Source organism: Monomorium pharaonis, chromosome 2 (assembly GCF_013373865.1).
Source record: "Monomorium pharaonis isolate MP-MQ-018 chromosome 2, ASM1337386v2, whole genome shotgun sequence".
Lineage (NCBI taxonomy): Eukaryota > Metazoa > Arthropoda > Insecta > Hymenoptera > Formicidae > Monomorium > Monomorium pharaonis.
The window spans coordinates 26,204,224-26,223,832 of record NC_050468.1 but is presented as its reverse complement, the minus strand read 5'-3'; the positions used below and the strand labels follow the sequence as shown (position 1 = coordinate 26,223,832).

Below are 19,609 nucleotides of genomic sequence, written 5' to 3'. Positions count from 1 at the left end.
ACAAATGACTCTACATTATCAATCCCGATAAAGTTTAACTCCAACATCCCCTTAAAACATCAAGCCCATCATATCAATGCTTTGTATTTAAATATTTACTCGTTATAACTGGTTATAATGGTTATTCTGTGATAATTGAATAACAAGCAATTTGTTATAATAATAGAATATAATAAAACATAATATTATATATAATATTATGTTTTATATTAAAGCATAAAAATGAACTCGAGTGGTGAACTCTACATGTCGCACCGTTGGGCTTCTATAAAATTTATTGAAAGTTGGAGGAACGATACATCACGATTTCTATCGCGCCGTGTATTCTTGCACGGAATGCAACGCACGGTGCACAGTGAACGTTCCAGTGTGTGCATCACCGCAGCTAGACTTTGTCGTGATTACGAGTGCCGAGAGGGCAGGAAGCAGACCATTTCGCGAGTCGTCTAGAACAGAGCACATGTAAATTACGGAAGGGAGGGCATAATAACACCCGCGCGGGAGCGTAACATTTAATCCGTGGCGAACGCGAGGGGGAAGCAGCTCGGGGAAGACGGAAAATATGTACGCGCGGATCATTCCGCTAGGATGAGAAGAAGTTCGGGGGATAAGGGATGAGATGAAGTGAACGGCGGTACTCGTAACGTACGCTAGTCAAGTCCCAAATGTCATGGAAGTTATGCATTTTAAGCGAAGTAGGTAGCTAGGGCTTTCAAGTCGTGAAGATTTGCTCGTTACGAGACTGTTTCGCACATCGCGGATTTCCAGGTCATACGATATTGTACACATGGGGTCTTAAGTAATTGTAATTCTAGAACGTTGTCATGCGCAAATTTAACCTGCGACTGGTAGATTGAATTTAATAGGGTGCTTATTCTCTTTTGTTTTTAAATTAATGATTAACGCATTTATTGTACTTATAAAGATCTAGATTATAAATATTTAATAAATACCATTATTCTTATTTATTATCTGTAAGCAAACGTAATTGAATTATATTATAAATAAATATTACTCTCAACAGTAACAGCGCGTTCTAAGATTACTATATGAATATGCATACATATTATACAAGTATTACGGGATACATTTGGGGCGGATGATTTGTATCCAAATATTCGCGTTTGGCTGTTGATTATTCAATAACAATGTATTAATAATTAATAAAGTTATTAGCATATACTAATTATTATTCGATAACAATATAATAATAACAATATAATGTTATTCGATAACAATATAATAATAATTAAGTGAATTATTAGCATGTATTAATTTACAATAAACATCAAACTATGATTAAGAAATACGTAATGTATACGTGATAATACTCTTATTTATGAAATAAAATAAATCTAATCTCTCTCAATCGATTATTCGACTTAAACATTCACCCAAAAGAATGTTTTGTTGCTAGATTTCTCGATATTACAGCTAAAACTCATTGCTAATATTTTGTTATCTGCTAGAATTTGTAAACTCTGCTTCTGTCTGTCAAATTGATTAAATACAGGCGAGTTTTTTAATTCATCGATTGCACGATGCGTAAATAAAGCTTTTACAGAGCAAAGTTGCTTCTGCGCATAATTGATCAATTGACGAATTAAAAAACTCGCCTTAAATATACACATCACAATATTTGCTGATCATTTATCTATCTCAGTTACTTTTTACATATAATTTTTCCTGTAGTAACAAAATTACTTTTTTACATATTATTCATACGAAAACTCGGAATGACGTTTGGATTATTGAGATATCCGTTTCGCACATACCGTCGACGTGGTACCACAGATCAACCCTTAAAATTGCCCCTCCCGCAGGAACCCTACGCGACTTCGATTTTTTTTTTCTTTTTTTTTGTGTTGGCGCGTCATGTGCTCGGTACGAGCGCCTTCTCGCCACCGCTCGTCCGAGTGACATTACAGAGTGTGGGGAGTACGAGCGCGGCGGGAGAGCGCGTCAAAGAGGGAGAACAAACGAGCGAGAGAAAGGAAGGAGAAAGGGAAGGAGACATAAGTATGTGTGTAAGAACGGAGGGGTGATTCGGTGCGCGCGCGCGCACACCGGTTACACACAAACGCACGGAAGTGAAAAGAGAGAAAGAGAGAGAGAGAGAGAGAAAGAAGGGCGGGCTGTTGGTCGCGAACGCGCGAGAGAGAGGCGATCTTCGGCGATCGACGGCGGTGTCGGTGGCGACGGGAGACGGAATCGCGGGCGGCAGCAGATGCCCCGATGGGAGGGAGAGAGAGAGAGAGAGAGAGAGGCGCGCGAGACAGGCGCGTTCGCCTTTCGACTTCGGCGTCGAGGGGTACACGTACTACTATACGCGGGCGCACGCACGCACGCACGCACGAACGAACGAACGAACGCGCGCGCGCGCGCGCACGCGAGCAACGGCAGGCGGTGGCAGGCAGGCAGGCAGGCAGGCAGGCAGATACTTTCGATTTCGTCGAGTGGGCCGGCTCTCTCACGGGGTGCCGCCGCGCCGTAGCCGCCGCACTCCAGGAGGCGGCGGGCACGCCAGTCATCGCGCGTTAGAGCGACGGCGCTCTGTGTGCGCCTGGTTATCGCGCTTTCTCGTGACACTCGGCGTATCGCGCGACGTATCCGCGTGCCGCAGTGTGACGTGCGCGTGTGCGACGGGTGTCTCTCCGTCTGTTGGTCGGTCGGTTGGTTGGTCTGTTTTCGCCGCCGTCGCCGCTGCTGCGGCAAACGGGTGCAAGCAACCTAGCAACCTCGGATTCGGTATTCGGCGCCGCGGTGGCAACGTCTTGTACGTCGTCGTCGTTGTCGTCGTCATCGTCGTACGGAGAGCAGCGAGCGCGGCAGGTGGACGTACGCGCGCGTGGTACAGAGGCGGAGAGAGGCGCGACGTGTGCCGCCCGCTCTTTCTCTCGGTGGGAGAAGGAGAGAATGGAGAGCCGATCGATTTTCGCGTAGCGAGAGCCCCTCTTCTCGACGGAGTGGAGAACCCGAAAGTATGTAAATATCCTCCGCCTGGAGGACACGACACGCGGACAGCAACAACAGTAACCTTGTCGCCGCCGCCGCCTCCGTCCGTTCGTCCGTCCGTCCCGTCTTTCTCTCTCCCTACACACGGGCCACACGCTCCGGCAGATCGTGTATATGTGCGCGCGTTCATGTGTGCGTTCGCGCGCGTACCCGACCGTATGCTCGGCGTGTGAGCGATCATCCGATTATTACCCGGCGATCGTGGGCGGCCGGTGAAAATCGTCGATTGCAAGAGTATGAAGTGGAGGAGCGGTCGAGCGATCCGGAAAAACGAGTAGGGAAAACGACGTACGTCACCGCCAACGTACGTACGTGCGTGCGTCGTGCGTGCGTACGTGCGTGCGTGCGTACGCTCGCACCCCGCGGAAGCGAGAGAAAAAGAGAGAGAGAGGGAGAGAGAGAGAGTGCAGTGTTACTGGCGGCGCGCGTCCAACATGGCTACCGCCGGCAGCAACGCCGGTAACGAGGCGAACAACAGCACCAGCAGCAGCAGCAGCAACGTGCCGCAATGGAAGCGCGACCTGATACAACGTCGCCGTCAGCAGAGCAAGGTCCTCGCGAACAACGGCGCGAGCGTCAAGCTGTGCACCGCGATGATAGGCACGTCGTCGTCGGTAACGTCGGGGAACGCGACGGCGCCCGACGGCATCGCCGAACAAAATTCAACAACGGTTCAGGAGCATCACGCGATCGCCGGCGCGGTTCGCGCGGCGCGTTTAATGAGCGAGAACAACACCGCGTGCTGTGGGGCTGGCGGTGGTAGCGGCGCGTTGCTCTCCTCCCCCTCTACTCCCGTCGCCGCCGTCGCCGCCGTCGCCTCGTACCCCGCGAGAAGGCCGCCGACCGGTGGCGCCACCACCACCGCCGCCGCCGATTTGATCGCGTCGCCGTCGTCAGTCGCGTACAACATGCGTCTCGAGGCGGACCTGTCGCTCTGCTCGGAAGACGCGGAGGATGTTGTGAACGGTGGCGCGCCGGCGGTTAAGCAACATTTCGCGGAACACGTCATGTCGGAACAAAGGAAACTGCCGGAGTACGTCGGCGAGGAGAAGGACGAGGAGGCGACGGCCGCCCTCCCGAGGACGGCGGACGGCAAGCCGCCGCCGCCGCCGAGGACCGCGAGGATGAACGAGAGTAACGAAACCAATAACGAATCGTCGTCGTTGTCGGCGCCGACACCGCAGCAGCGCGAGGATCGCGCAGCTGCCGTCCAACTGACCGGCGGCAAACGCGAAAGGGTATCGTCCCACGGCGGGAATGTGAGAAAGGAGCCTACGCAACCGAGTTCCAAGGGTACGTCGTCGCGCGTCGTGACGACGTCGAGTCGCGCGTCCAGCTGCGAGGACGCGGAGAGCGACAGCTCCGAGGAGCTGCAGTACGGGCCGGGGATCGTCAACAAGCTCAGGTGCAAGTACCTTAACCTTACTCTGCGCGAGACGAACAAGAGCCGCGCGTCGGTGCGGCGGTTCCGGCGCGCGGCCAGCCTCGAGGATCTGCTGGACCGAGACGACGACGAGGCTGCCGCCACCGGTCGCGAGAAGACCATCGCCAGCGGCAACAACGGCAGGAAGTACGCGAAGCGGAGCGGCGGCGGCGGCGGCGTCGTCGTCGTCGCCGCCACTGCTACCAGGACCGACAGGTACCGGAATGCCTCCCGAGGCAACGACTCGATGAAGCGGGCGCGCAGCGTCGAGACCCTGATGAGGTACAACAGCGTCGCGACGCCAGACGCCGAGGTGGCGATCTTTCGCCACCATCAGGTTTCCGCTCCGGTCGCCGCTCGGCCGGTGACGAACGGCGTTCGTCAACAGGAACCGGTCAACGACCACATCATCCTCGTGGACCGTACGTCGATCAAGATCGAGAGCCGTCTGAGCGAGCTCGACCGGCCGAAGCCGATCAACAAGCCCAAGAGGATCAAGCCGGTGCTGGCGGAGACGGAGCGACCGCCCCCGGATCTAGTCAAGACCACCATGAGGATCTTCGAGAGCTCCGCGCGGAAGCTCAAGCCCAAGGGCGAGGTCGCCGCGAAGGTCGCCACCTTCAAGACCATCAACGACACGTTCAAGGCGCAGACACAGAAGAAGCTGCCGCTGCAGAAGCCGCCATTGCAGCCGAAGCCCCTCGTCAACGGCGGCGCTCGAGTCGGCTCCCCGAGGAAGGTCCTGCTGCACAAGCCGACCGCCGAGCTGATCGAGACGCAGCCCGGCAAGGAGGAGTATCACGTGGACGGCGTCGTCACGGAGCCAATCGTGCAATCCGTGTCCTCGGTGGTCAGCAAGTTCCAGCAGATCGAGAAGTCGCACTCGTCCTCCCCGTCGCCGGAGCCCACGAGCCACAAGCTCAAGTTCTCGCCGGCGAACAGCCCGGAGCCCCCGGCGCAGATCTGCAAGACGTCCACCAAGTCCGCGGTCGCGCTGGAGATCGCCGTTAAGTCGCCGCCGGTCACGCCGGTACTCTCGCCGAGAATCCTGTCGCCCAGACTGTCGAGCCCGCAGTCACCGGTCAAGGACGCCAGACAGGGCGCGCAGAGCCCCTCCTCTCCCGTCAAGGACCCGATTCGCGTTCAGATCCCAAGTCCGCGTCACAAACCGCCGCTGTCCTTGAGCCCCGTCAAGGGGGAATCCTGCTCCAACAAGGCGGCGGAGCCGGAACAAGAGACGAAGAAAGGAACTCTTCGTCTGCACCTCGAGAGGGAGTCTCCGCGGACGAGCGTCGAGAGTCCTCGACAGGCGCATCGTCACCTTCCGGAATCGTCCGCCAATGTGGACGAATCGAGCCACGTCGCGTTCAACGATGGGGAGAAGAGCGTCGACGAGGAAATCGTGGACGGACCGAGAACCATCTCCAAGACCGCCCTGGACAACATCGGCAAGGCGGGCACGACGATGCAGTTTAACTTCGGCGACGAGTCCACCGGTGACAAGACTTACCTACCGGGTGTGAAGCAGAATGGTCAAAAATTGGCGGACGAGCCGATGCCGGAGAAGGAAGAGGAAGAGGAAGAGGAAGAGGAGGATCGCTGCGTCGTAAAGGCAGAGTGCGGGAGCAAAATGGGTGCCAGCGTCCTGATCGCCAAAGCGTCGTCGAGATTGCGGGAGAGGCTCGAACCCGAGGAAGAGGGCGACAGCAAGGACGTCGAGGAGAAGCTAATTGTGCCAGAATGTAAACCCATTGGCGCCATTTGCAGCTTGGGCTTGATTAAAACCGCAACGACAACCGTAACGGCGACGATATCGTCATCGGCGACGTATTCGCAGAGCAACAACGAGGCGAAGACGATACGGTGCCAGCAGAAGAGCGAGTTCTCGCCGCCGCAGAAGCAGATTGGCATCATACGGCCGCTCGTATCTACAAAGACACAGCATCCGCAGCAAAATCTGAGCAATCGCGAACTCGAGAAAAACCTGATCAATCGGGTCAAGAGCATCGAGCAACCGACCAAGGTAGTAGTGAGCTTGAAGAGCGCTGACGAGATACAACCTGCGAAGAAGACGAATGCTGGAGGCGGTGGTGGTGGTGGCGGTGGTCTCTGGGACACAAAGCCATGGAATCAGCAAAACAACACGATGGTGTTCAATTTCAGCAACCGAAAGGATGTGCCGGATTACATAGAGAACGACGGTCTCATCATCAGGAGAAAGCGGGAGAAGCCGAAGGTGAGTCTTCTTCAATTGCACTCTTTTTAGAAATGCAAAAAGCATCGAGAACTTAAACTCTGACGTCGTGATTAATAACAGTAATTGACACGACGTTTGATTGCTAGAAGATTCGAATTTTCTTTCCAGTAAAATGCATGTAATTTGTTTGTTGTCGTACAAGTTAGAAAAATGGTTGAAGTATTATATTATTATGTAAAATTATTTTTTTATATTGTGCAAGAATATTATTTATACAATGTCAACTTTTCTTTAATTTATATTTCAAAAGTTGAATTAGAGAAAGAGAAAACCGAATTGACAGTTAATTTTACTTTTTTATCTAGTGAGTAAATTTTATTAAACTAATATTCATAAAGTGAATAAAATAAATATGTAAAAAATATTATAATTATGAAAAAATGACAACTGTAATGTTTATAAATAACGGTATTTGTCGCAGTAGAGTTTATTTTCTAGAGTTATATAAAAATTATAAATATATTTTTTCCATATTACATCATATCATATTAATAAAATTAGACTATAAATAATCCACTTTTTATATAATACAATATTAAATCGCAATATAATTATCCAAATTAAATCATAACTCCACTATATTAAAATATTACATTTGCAATGTATTTTCGTTATAATAAACGGCATTTATTAGAAAATACATCTCAAATAAAACAGATGTTCCGTGAATTGAGGCAATTAGTATAAACTAACAAAACATGACAGCGCAAATAATTTACCGCAAAGAGGTACTTGCAGGTTTTTTGTTCTCATTTAGCTTGTTGCCTCAGTGGGAGAGCAGGTATTCATTAAATCAAATTTTCATTAAATAGTACGTTGAGCCGCCACGAGAGAAGATGCAACGATCGATATAGTTCGATAGTAAGCTGCCACCAGCAGCATTGCACTTTCTTTTCACGTGCGTAAGACAGTTCGGCTATTTCACTTTCTTTAATATGCCGGACATAAGTGTCGCTCGACAAAGGCGACGTTTGCGCCAATAACATCAGCTGTGGAATTTTAATTAACTCTAAATATTTCAAACACGTTTCACTTCGTGTATACAGGGTGTCTCAAACTTTCTTTTACCTATCATTAATTTCATGACTCCGGAAAACATTTTTTTAACGCGATTGTCAAAGCATCAATATTTTTTAAGTGTGATAATCTAAAAAATTTCTTACGAATCAAGTTTCAATGTAGATCACAATATTACACTCTAATCGTTAGATTTCGAATAAATTGTTAAAGACTTTTAGTTAATAGCTCAATCACGAAGACTTTCGATTGGATGTTAAAAATTGTTAGAAAGACCATCTTCAAGTTAATCAAGAAATACGTGACTGAAAGGAAACGCGGGAAAATCGCGTGACATCCTGTATATTTCGTGACTTATTCGTCCTCGATTTTGCGTCTCGCTTCCACTCGCGTTACATCGTCGACGAACTGCGAGAATCCTCGTTAAACCGTTGTACGACACGTGTAACGGTATGTCACGCATCCTAAACTGAACATTGGCCACATTTAGATGGTTGTTGAATTAATTATTGCTGTTACGGACACTTCGAAATAATTGTCTATCAAGTTAATCAGCATTGAGTATATAGCAAACGATGATGAGATTTATCGGAAGTGAGAAAAACAATCTTTTTATTTTACTCTGCTTGCTCAACTCGATGACATCGAAACATTAGCAAGAGTTTACGGAGAACGAAATCTATTTATTTACATTTTAGCTGTATCACTCAGCGTTACTCGGGAAAGTAATGTCATTACACTCGCGCATTATAACAGACAAACCTCAATATTTACTCGCGTATTATACGAAAATTGTTTATATTAAAATTCATACAATCATAACGAATTTTTTACGTCTGCAATTAAAAGATAAAAATCTTAGAAATAAAATTTTATATTACTTCTAAATTTGTAATAATTACGTTTTAGATCGTTGTGTTCGTTTTTTTTAATTTTCTATATTTTTACAAGATAACGCAAAGAGATAAATAAAAGTCTGAATTTATCTATACAGAATTACTGCAAAATAAATCTTAATCTTGATATAACGTGGTGACACATCGATTTGGTTGTTGTTCGTAATAAGGAATACCGTTTAATAGGTACAATTCCGTGTGCCATTGTGCGAGATCGGATGACTCGATTAGATATCAGTGGGCACTGCTCGCCTGCGATATTAAACTGCAAAATTAACAGGCGTATTATTCCAATGCACAAAGTAAAACGTACCGAAAACCGCGCGGCGCTTTCTAAAGCGTTCGACGGTGGAGTCTGCCTCGCTCGAGCGCCACATACTCATTTCCAGGCTTCTCGTAAAACGCATCATCGCGTCCTCTGCGGCGAAGCGAAGTGAAACCGAAGGCGTCCGACATTCAGCGGAAAATAGGAGAAATTAGGCGCGCGCACAGACACACGATCCCCCGCGCGATTCCGTCCGCGCGAGAGATGATAGTTGTTACTTTCTCATATTAGATAATAAGGAAGTGGGAATCGGCGTCGGGTAGAACAGCGATTATTCCTGGCGATAAACGGGGATCCCAATGTTTAATCTGCCGTTTTTTCATGCATATGTAGAACGAGATTGTTACGTGCTTAACAATCGTGTCTCACGCGAGCCTGATACATCGCGATACGTATTACTACTGATTAATAGCCCGAACGTATATTCTGTTTTCCACCGAGAAGCTTAAGAATTGTCACGCTCAATAACACCGCAACAGAGTTCAATCCTTTTTTTTTTTAACACGTTATCAAATAACATTTGCATTGCAAAACATTGCACGTTCATTCCGGATAAAACTTTGTCCCTGGCGAAGTGGATTTCGCAGAATAATGACGAAAGCAGTTTTGCCAATAATTTTTCGATAAAGCCCTGTGATACCGCTTGCCACTTGTTGATTCTCCGCTTTGTCTTCAATTAGGAATGCACGCTTTTATCGATACTTCGCGCATTATTTTTTTAAAATATCGTTTGAATTATCATACGTAAAGTTATTCTTAACGTTCAGAGATTTATTTACCGTTTTATTGTTTTTGACGAAAAAGAACTACCTCTTTATTTACATTCTATTTAAAATTTAGATGTGTGTGTTTAATTAATTGATATGAAATAAATATAGCATTGTGTTTATTTAATAGTATTTGTTAAAATATTCTAGATAATTTCCTTTTTAATCAAGTATGATTCAGCAGATGTATGATTTACTTGGTTAGAGGAAATCTCTTCATCAATCTACTGCGCACTTTCTCCTAATTTCTGGTACTAGGTGTTAAATTAAAAACTACATTTTTTCTCTGCTAACAATCGGAAATTGAAGAATTTTGACGAATTAAGCAGTTAAATATTACATATAGGATGAACTAAAATATGTATAACACAAGGGACAGACGATACTGCGTCTGAAAATAAGTCGAAATAATAACAAATTTTCTTTTTTATTTTTGAGATGAAACACTTTTGAAAGTCAGTCAAATATGTGTGCATTTGACTTGAAATTTTATTTTGTTTGACAGAACAAAATAGAATTTCAAGTATCAATATAATAGATACGTACGGTTAATAGAGTTTATCCTAATAAAAATAAAGATCAAAGCCAAGATAAAAAAACACAAGATCTATAAAACAAATTTGATCACAATTATATTCTGCTACTTTTACATTCGGCAACGACAAATACGTAAGTCAATTTTATAATAATATAAATCTGCGATAAAAATATGTTAATTCAATTTCAAATTTTTGGCATTGTGACAATCATTATTGCAAGTTAGAACCGTGGCTAGTATCTCCCGGATACGATTCGCGTTAGTTAATATTCATTTATAAAATGATATCCCTGCCTTATCTAATGGGCGCACAATGATATCCTTCGGAACAGTATTGCGGACAAAGAAATATACACAAAGTGCGGTCGCCGCTTAGCAGAAGCCGGCGAGTGCTTCCTCGTGCCGTGAATTGCGCATAATTTTCATATTTTATTCACGAAATTGCTTCTGCTCCATCTAATCGACGTAACGGTGCATATTCGCAAATGCTGAAAAAGAATATCACCACTCACGAGGCCAACGTTAAATAAAAAGCGATCGCTTAACGAACTAGAAACTGGAACGCACGTCAAGGTAGCGTAATCCTCTTTATCAACTTCCACGAAGTTTCGAGCGGGAAATCGCGAAGAATGCACGTTGTTTATGCGGTGTTCGGGGTCAAGTGCAAGAAAATAAGTTTTATTGTTAACAGCTGATAAAATTGATGTATGCGAGATACAATCAAATACAACTCGTATTAAAACTTTGTACACATTGTTTTTCGGCATCTTTCCTAAAATTACTATTTGTTATGCATAATTTCAACTAGATTAATTTTTCAAAAAAATCAGGATAAAATTTCTAATTTAGTGCAGTAAAATATATATGAAAACGAATTTTTTACTTGATTGTGACAAAAATTAACAGCTTATAATTAAATATAAAATTTAATCTATATGTGTTAATACGTATCTATAAACGTGAAGTGTTTATAGATCACAAAGGGTCAGTGACTACGTTTACACACTTAAAGTGTGTAAAACTACACTTGGGTTTGCAGTATATTTAAATCATTTTTTGTTATAATTCTTTCTTAGGATCAAACTTATGTACAAGTCATCTATAAAGTTTGTTCTTATCTTCTACATGTCGAAAACAATTCAAAATTATGAAAAATTGCAAAAAACGTGTTCGATTATTTCAAGGGGTTATTCTTTTAAGAAGATTGGGAGACAGAATAATCCCTTGAAATAATCGAACATATATTTTGCAATTTTTTATAATTTATTAGAACTGTTTCCGAAATATAAAGAATGATGATAAATTTTATAGATACTCTGTATAATACCTGATTATTTTTGTAATAATACAGAAGTGAAATATTTCTCGATTTAGCTTTATTTTGCATTTATTTACATAAACACCGTTACGGAGTTTATTCCCATAAATAGAGACATGTCATGAAATGTGATTAGGTTTGACTGGCGATATCCGGAGGGACGTAATTATATGACTTCAGCGAGTTCGTTCATCGCAATGAATCCGGTTTTACGGATCTTGCAGGAGTATAAGTTGATGTGTAGAAGCGCCGTTCGCGCAAGCAGCACATAATGATATTTTTGCGACAAGCTAACTCGATTTGCGGCTCCCTGACAAGAACGCATGGTAGCGGATATCAGTACAGTTTACTTCGTTACGTACGAACAAGTTATACATTTACACGTCAGCATTTTCAGAACTGAAACCTACTTGATGAAAATTAAATACGGATTAAATCGGAGCCGCATAAATTGCACGCTATAACGGCATTATCGAGAAATGTACAAAGTGATGCGCGTACAATAAATATTAATCAATCTGAAAAAAAAATTACTGCGATCTGAAGATTATTAAGGATCGGCTGTTGAGTGTTATTTCGATGTAAGTAACAAAACACTTCATAGCTTTTCATTAATGTTATCTTGATACAAATAAATTTTGATAATCTATATTTAACATATTTATAGGTTTTGACGTTTTACGATACTTTGCTTCTTTTACAATAGTAATGAATAAATGTTATAGCTGTCATAAATATGAAAAAAAAAAAATCTTTGAAATAAATTGAATGCAATAAAATATCTTTACAGAAGAATATAAGGACCAACTCACGTAATAAGATTAAATTTCACATAAATAATAAAAATGTAAGAAAATTCTTTGTTACATTTTATGCATCAGTTTAGATTATTCCTATACACATTGGATTCAACTGCGATTACTTAACGTTGTATTATGTCATAATCCAGTCATTCAGCGTGCTAACCTTTACGATTCTGCGATAAATTGCATAATTTCGATCATTACATTCGCGTAAATTATAATGACTAAAATACGTAATATGAAACTAAAATGACGGTTTCTTACACGAGGATATCGCGAGTTTTAGAGTGGCAATGAACAATAATTAATCATTTTATATATTTTCCGTATAGAAAGTCGTTATTCTTTAGTAAGTGCATTGAACTTAAACCTTGTTATGTCTAACCGTGAGAAATACAAACTTTGCCATTTATAATTGTCGATAAGTTTTTTTTATGTTTTATTACATCTATTTTTTATTTTATTACTTGTGAAAATTGATATTAATTTAGTGCCAAAGATTTTCCAATTTTTTACTTTAAAATTTTTAAAATATATGAAAAAAAAACAATTGTGTATTTTTTGTGTTTGTCTTTTTCGCATTTCTTAGACTAGTGTAAAATAATAACAGAATGATACAAGAAATAATTAGTCAATATAGTTAACCAATTGTGCGTCATTGCAAGACTATTATTGCAAGTCTGCATGCAGTATACATGTGTATACGCGTATCATCCGTATGGTATGTATAATTATTAACTGGGACACCTAAAGGAATTTAAACAAAGCTAACGACACCGATCGGCGCGTATATACATATGTCAGCTGACTACCATCCGGTCGAACGTTAGTGTAACGTCCTGTTTAGTTCAAAACCGCCGTGATAACGCCATATCCTCTTTCCGTCTGCGTCCTTTCGTTAGCTTTCCTCCTTTTTCATATTACAGATATAATTTCTCGTTCTTCTTTTGGAAGGAAACCGGGAAATGATATGCGGTATCGCCATATTTTTACACCGCATCTAAATGGATATATAATAAGAAGTTGCTTGATATCGCATAATGAAATTATTTGCAAGCTGTTTTTGTCTAATGTCATTAACATTTTCCATAATACCCTTGAAATTTTTTAAAGCGAAAGCACGCCAGCGTATTTCTTGTCTGTTAATTAAACTTGAGTATGAATGAAGAAAGAGATATTTTTATACGTGATGCCCATTAAATTTAATAGTGAAAGTGCTTTTTATCCGAGCTACTTATATCTTGTAATTGTGTTGGTGAAAAATTGTAAAAATCCAAGAATAACATTAATAACTCAATTTTCGAATCTATGAATTTTAATTAAACATTTTTTAAGAGTATTAATATAATGTTTTAAAATTCTTAAAACATTTTGTAAGTAAGTAATCGATAATCAATCAATAAAAAAATAATTTTGTAAAATTAAAAAGTAACCCAAATTTTTTTGAGTTAAGAAATTATAAGTTAAGAAAACTTAAATATATATAATATATTATTTAATTAATTTATCTTAATTACAGTCTTTTTATATGTAAGATATTATTGTTTGAAATAATATCTTACATATAAAATTAAAGAAAACATTAAAAAATCATAAAGGACAGATATTTGGAAATTAATTTGACATAATGGCAATGTGATTGTCAAAATGCTAAACTTGCCTTTAAATATAAAAGACACCAATATTGAAAATTATACACACCACTGGAAATTATTGAAGAAGTATAGAAAGGAAATATGATATTTTAAAATGGCGGACATAAAATTATTATTTAGTTTTTTAATTTTTGTATTGTATTTCTACTTTCTTGCACGCTATTCGTATTAATCGAACGTATAAGACGGACGTTACCACTTTTTCCTTTGTAAGTCATTGATTTTAACTCTTGAGTCATCCGTGTGTATTCATGGGAGCATTTAATGACTAATTTGTGCAAACTGTAGCGAATTTGGAAAATGAGCACTCTCAATTCAGCTTACGTTTTTCTTGAAACCCTGCATTTTGTGACAAAAAAAATTACGAGCAAGCCCTATCTATGTTGATGTAAAACGATTACACGGTGTTGCATTTGTTATCACAAGCTTTATCCTTACATAAACACGGGTTACTCGTGATCGCACTTCTATGAGTCATGACGTCGATTTATCGATCGAAAATTAAGAACCTACCGTGAAACGTTACTGAGATATTGAATGTCGGCAATGTGTCAACTTTAGTGCTAGTTCTCCCTGCAACATACATCTACACGAAATTCTATTTCAAATTTAATTTTCTTTTTTCTCGTGTAACCTTGAGTTACGCGCAAATAGCGAGAACGCTGAAAGTAACAGATAGCAAAGGGAGAAATTATATTAAAATTAAGTGTACCTGTATACAACCCAGGTTTTTTTATGTTGGATAATCTAGGTTATATATTTTCTACATGCGAAGTTCTGCATGACGATATGTGTTGCTGGTTACGGATATTCATTGACTATTGTACTTTGTGCTGGAATACGGTGATTGAGTTCGGAGAGAGGATTTTATCCTTGACATCTTCTTATTATTCGGTAATTATTACGGTATCGTATAATTTACTATGTCTATTCTCTCGGCATTTAAATTCGTTTAAAGCGCGTATCCATGCGAAAGGAAGAAACTTGTTTGTGAATTAACAAAATGTGTTACGATGCATTTTGATAATTTTAAACGCCTAAAGAGGGATCAATTTTATATAATCTTATCGCCTATAGATAATCTGTCGCGCTTGTTCACGAATTCTGCTTATATATTGCTATTTTTATCCATGTATCGATAATTTCCTCTAAACATTGTTTTTCAATTAAAGCAGTTAATTATTATTATTATTATGAATTATTGTTAAAATTTATATGCATTACTTTTTATTCTTGAAAATTAGATTGATCATTGATTTGATTTCTGTTTACTCCGAAAGAAATATTCACGGAATTTGCTGATTGACAAATCTTTTCGGGAAATCTATCCGATCATCAGAGCAGATCGGATGAGTTAGAAAAGTGGAGTGGGAGGGGAAACTCGTAGATCGGTAACATTCCACGACATAATACAGTAGTAGATCTCTTCTCGTATATGGCCGTCCTAGAGTAGCAACCGGGACACTTAGGTAGAAGAGCACAAAATCCGTTAGCATCCTTCAGGTTTGTTTCTTCGTTCGGCCTTCTAAGGAACATCACGCTTGAGCGAATGTTTTGCAATCGCGTCTGCGGCCGCTATCGTACTGACACGCAACGTACATGACAGCGAGCGACTTCGTTTTTATATTCATTAAATATTTATTTCTTAAGTTCTTATAGAGTTTTTTTAAGGATTATATTTGTTGGGAAAGAATTTTATATGATATCTCGATCAAACGTTACTTATTTTGAGATTAATTTGTTGATCGTAAGAAGGGTCAAAACATTTATTTCTTTAATATAATTAAATATAAAGAATGTATTACGTTTATTTTATAACTTTGACAAATTTTTTTTATAGAATATTACTCTTTTATTTGAATTACTGTGTGATTTTGACGTATATAAATCGATAAACAATTAAACGAATAATTTTACACATAAAAATCATAATTTTAATGTATTTATGATGTACTTTACGTTTATATTAACGTAAGAAATTTTCTATTGTTTGATGATTTTATAAAATATGGTGGACGATCCGAACGAATATTTTTTTGCCCAGAACCGGTTATTCCACTTGCGATATAATGAATCGCCGCGCACCAATCTGTGAGGTATTAACCGCATTATCTTCCATATGAAAGCAGTGATCTATAATAATTGAATTCATGTATTATTATGCATTCGGACGATATTCATTGGATTAACTCGAAGCCGTTAACTCGTTAACTGACTATGCTTCGCAATTCTTTAGGTCGTATCTGCAATTTACAATGTAGTTACTAAATATAGCGCACTTGCCCACATAAATTATTCGAATGTTCGTAACTCGGTAAAGTACCGGTAATTCGATAGCCTTAACATCCGTCTGATTCATCGTGCAATTTGGTGTAACGTAAACTTTTCTGTTGAATACTTTAACAAACTTTGCGAGCATCTGTGAAGATAATGTGAGAGATAAAATTCAACTTCCGCTTCTTATTTTAAAATAAAAGGACACAACCGAATATTTCGGCACGATGACATAATTTGGAAGTATGCGGAACCAGTCTTCATGTCACACAAAGCTGGCTTTATATAACGGTTATATGTGGCTGTCACTATCTGTCAACACGTTAGTCAAATATGACATAATGATAAAAGCAATTCGATCTTCAGTCAGTACATTAAAATACCGAATATTTCATATTCTTGCTGGAGCATGTAAAATTTGGATATTCGAAATAATCTTTTATCTGGAGCCACGGGTAATTTATTTTCGCGTTCGACAGACTTCAGGTCCATGTCTTTCGGGATCTGTCGCTGACGTTTTTTCTCATCACAGATTGGGAACTTAATTAATTTTCGTGTGAATAAACTCCTTCCATCCCCGAGGCAAGGCTTGACTCGATGTCTTCGGTCGCAACGGTGAAATCTCGTCGTTCTCCATCGCGAACGGGCGTGAAAGGGTTTCCCCGGTGAAATTCAAGATGCCTGACCTCGTTTGACCTTGACCGAGCTCCATTCCTGCGAAACGGCAGCAGGACTTAATGTCAATATCCTTTTATCTCGTATGATCGGTAATACTTTCGAATTCGCGAATTTATGTTGTGGTTATGCGTTTACCCGTTTCGAAAGTGGTTTGAATAAAGATTCGAAAAATATCTTACTGAAATCGGTTTTATAGCTACATCTTCTCAAAATTTACGATGTACTTTCAAAATTAAACGTATACCTCTTATGGTATCGTAAGGAAATTCCAAGGAAATAAAAGCTCCATGTGATTGTTCTGTACAATTTATATTTCTTTAAAATAAAATATATAGATTTATATACAATTAAAATCTTGACATAAGATCATAAAGTTGATAGACAAATACTTAAATATAATAGTTGGAAAATTGCTGATATCTAATAGTGTCAGAATTTCTCTACGTGTAAAATATTTATGAGTATCTCTGAATAAACATCAGATCGATTAAGATACACCGATAAAATATTACCGAAAAACCGCAGTTGAAAAGACTTGTGTTTTCATCAAACTGTTATTTGTTTTGGAAAATACCTTGCCATTCTCAAGTGTGACAAATAATTGCAAGTTAAATTGGAATTTTATACCGATTCCCAATGTATCTGCCTTTTACAAAGTTTGAATTGTGTCGAAACGATAAACGCGCTTAACAACTTCAGGAAGCTCATAACTTAACAGGTGGACTTTTGACACAGCAAACAATGAGCAATGAAAGCTACTTGTGGTAACTTCGATTATCTACCCAGTTAATGCGCGATGTCGCGACATCGAATGATTTATCGAGAGATGAATCGAGGATACATCGCTTGCGCGATAAAACTGCTTCGATGACGATGTATGAAAAAGCATAATTTCCTTTTTTGCTGACGGCAGCGATAAACTGAAAGATCAGGAAGTCAGCTTGCGATTCTGCAGTAAACTTTGATCGGTTTGACCAAGCGTATTTAGGATGATTCATGTAAATTGATCCCTCGCTGACGAAACGTTACACGCATTAATAAAGTTCATGAGTGGGCGGGAAGTAGTTCCGGTGACTGAGACTAAATATAGGGCTTGGTCATCATATTACAAAATATACTATGATTTATATTGCAATTATACTCCTTAAGATTCATAAAAAGAGGATAGTTTTCAAAAAGAAATTTTATTCTTCTTTCTTTTAAAGTACTCTATGGTAATAAAATCTACTTTTTTCTTATTACATTTTATTGCCTATTATTTGTCCCCAACAATTGTTTATCGTCTTATCCAATTGTTAATATAATTGTAAGAGACAATTCTTTTGGGGGAAATGCAAGAGATAATTATCGCATCTCTCGGTCTATTCATAATTTTTGGCCTTAATTTTACAAATATTTTATCAAATTAATTTTTTTTTAGCCTAATCACGAATATTGGATCGATATTTGGTTTTTTTTTTTTAATAATTATCGAAGATTGAGAGTTAAACGCTTTGAGAGACTTAGGGTATGATCGGCCATGAACCGGATCAGAGGTCGAGGGAGGAAATGAGCTCGTTGAACGTTGGGGTGAGCAGTAAAACGGAAAGGAAGTACGCGCATGAGAACGATTACTTCGTACAGTAAGTTTCTGATAATTTCAATTAGACACACCCCGATTTTATACGCTTGCGACTTTAAGTAATCAGATAATTTGAGAAAGTTCATTTTACAAGCGTTACATTAACCGCCTTTTGTTGAAAATATTTTTGCAGCTAACATGATCGCTACAATTTAGATCGTTAAAGCGTGATTGCAAGTAAGTAATAATTTTTTTGTCTCTACTGAATGTTTCATTATGCTGGGAGGGGAAGGATCAGAATAGCCTCCTGAGAACCGGAATTCCAGCATACTGCATTTCCAAGTACTACATTTAAGTTGTAAATAGAAAAAAATCAATTGAAAGTATGAGCATTAAAACTTGTATTCATTACTTTTATTCTCGATTGGTTTTATTGTCATTAATGTTCCAATAATTTAAGTTATACGTTTATTAAATTAATTTGAAGTCTAAAAGATACACTAGTTTTGTAATTTTCTTTTAAAATTAAAAAAATTTAAGTATTAATTATATACTTTATTTTTAGAATTTAATTTATGGAAATTCTGTAACATTTTATCTATTGCTTACAACCAATGGTTTTTTTTTTATCTTTCGCTATGTCTTAAAAGCATTGTAATGAAAATCTTGGAATTCTTGGAAATCTTGCGCTATATCTTCACAACAAATTAAGATGCATTTATGTTAGTTAAAACGCGTAATACCAATGGATTCATACTTCCCGTCTTTTTTACGGTTATATTGCAAATATTATTTCGTGTCTCGGGAGGATGTTTACGCGTCGATCCGCTCGCTGCGCGTACAAGTGTAATAGGCGTGCGTATAAAGGCGTGCTTCTGCGTAGAGTGCGTTCACATGCGACCGTCAGGCGACAACCGATGGTCTCTCCTCGTAGGTTCAAGGTCCACCTGCGGGAGTGATACTCTACTGCGGCCGGAATAATGGAAAGAACCGTCCTGGGAGTTTCTCATGGAGTCAGAGACCGCGTCCTCAGGTTCATTGCCGCAACTTCCCTTCTTTATTAATGCATTCTTCCGATGTCT

General features: G+C 40.2%; 1 protein-coding gene and 1 long non-coding RNA gene across 2 annotated transcripts in view; one reads left to right on the top strand and one right to left on the bottom strand.

The window, feature by feature from the left end:
• Nucleotides 1-1,861: 1,861 nt before the first annotated feature.
• The window catches only part of LOC105829194, a 41,426-nt gene continuing 23,678 nt past the window's right edge, over nucleotides 1,862-19,609 (top strand). The window contains exon 1 of the mRNA XM_012667872.3: nucleotides 1,862-6,674. Within this exon, the coding sequence (XP_012523326.2) occupies nucleotides 3,450-6,674 (3,225 nt within the window). The 5' untranslated portion in view covers nucleotides 1,862-3,449. The remainder of the gene's footprint in view (nucleotides 6,675-19,609) is intronic.
• LOC118644285 lies at nucleotides 7,110-13,710 on the bottom strand. The gene is made up of 2 exons (XR_004962097.1): nucleotides 8,922-13,710; nucleotides 7,110-8,860 (listed from the first exon to the last, which is right to left on the bottom strand). It is a non-coding gene; the product is annotated as an uncharacterized LOC118644285 (long non-coding RNA).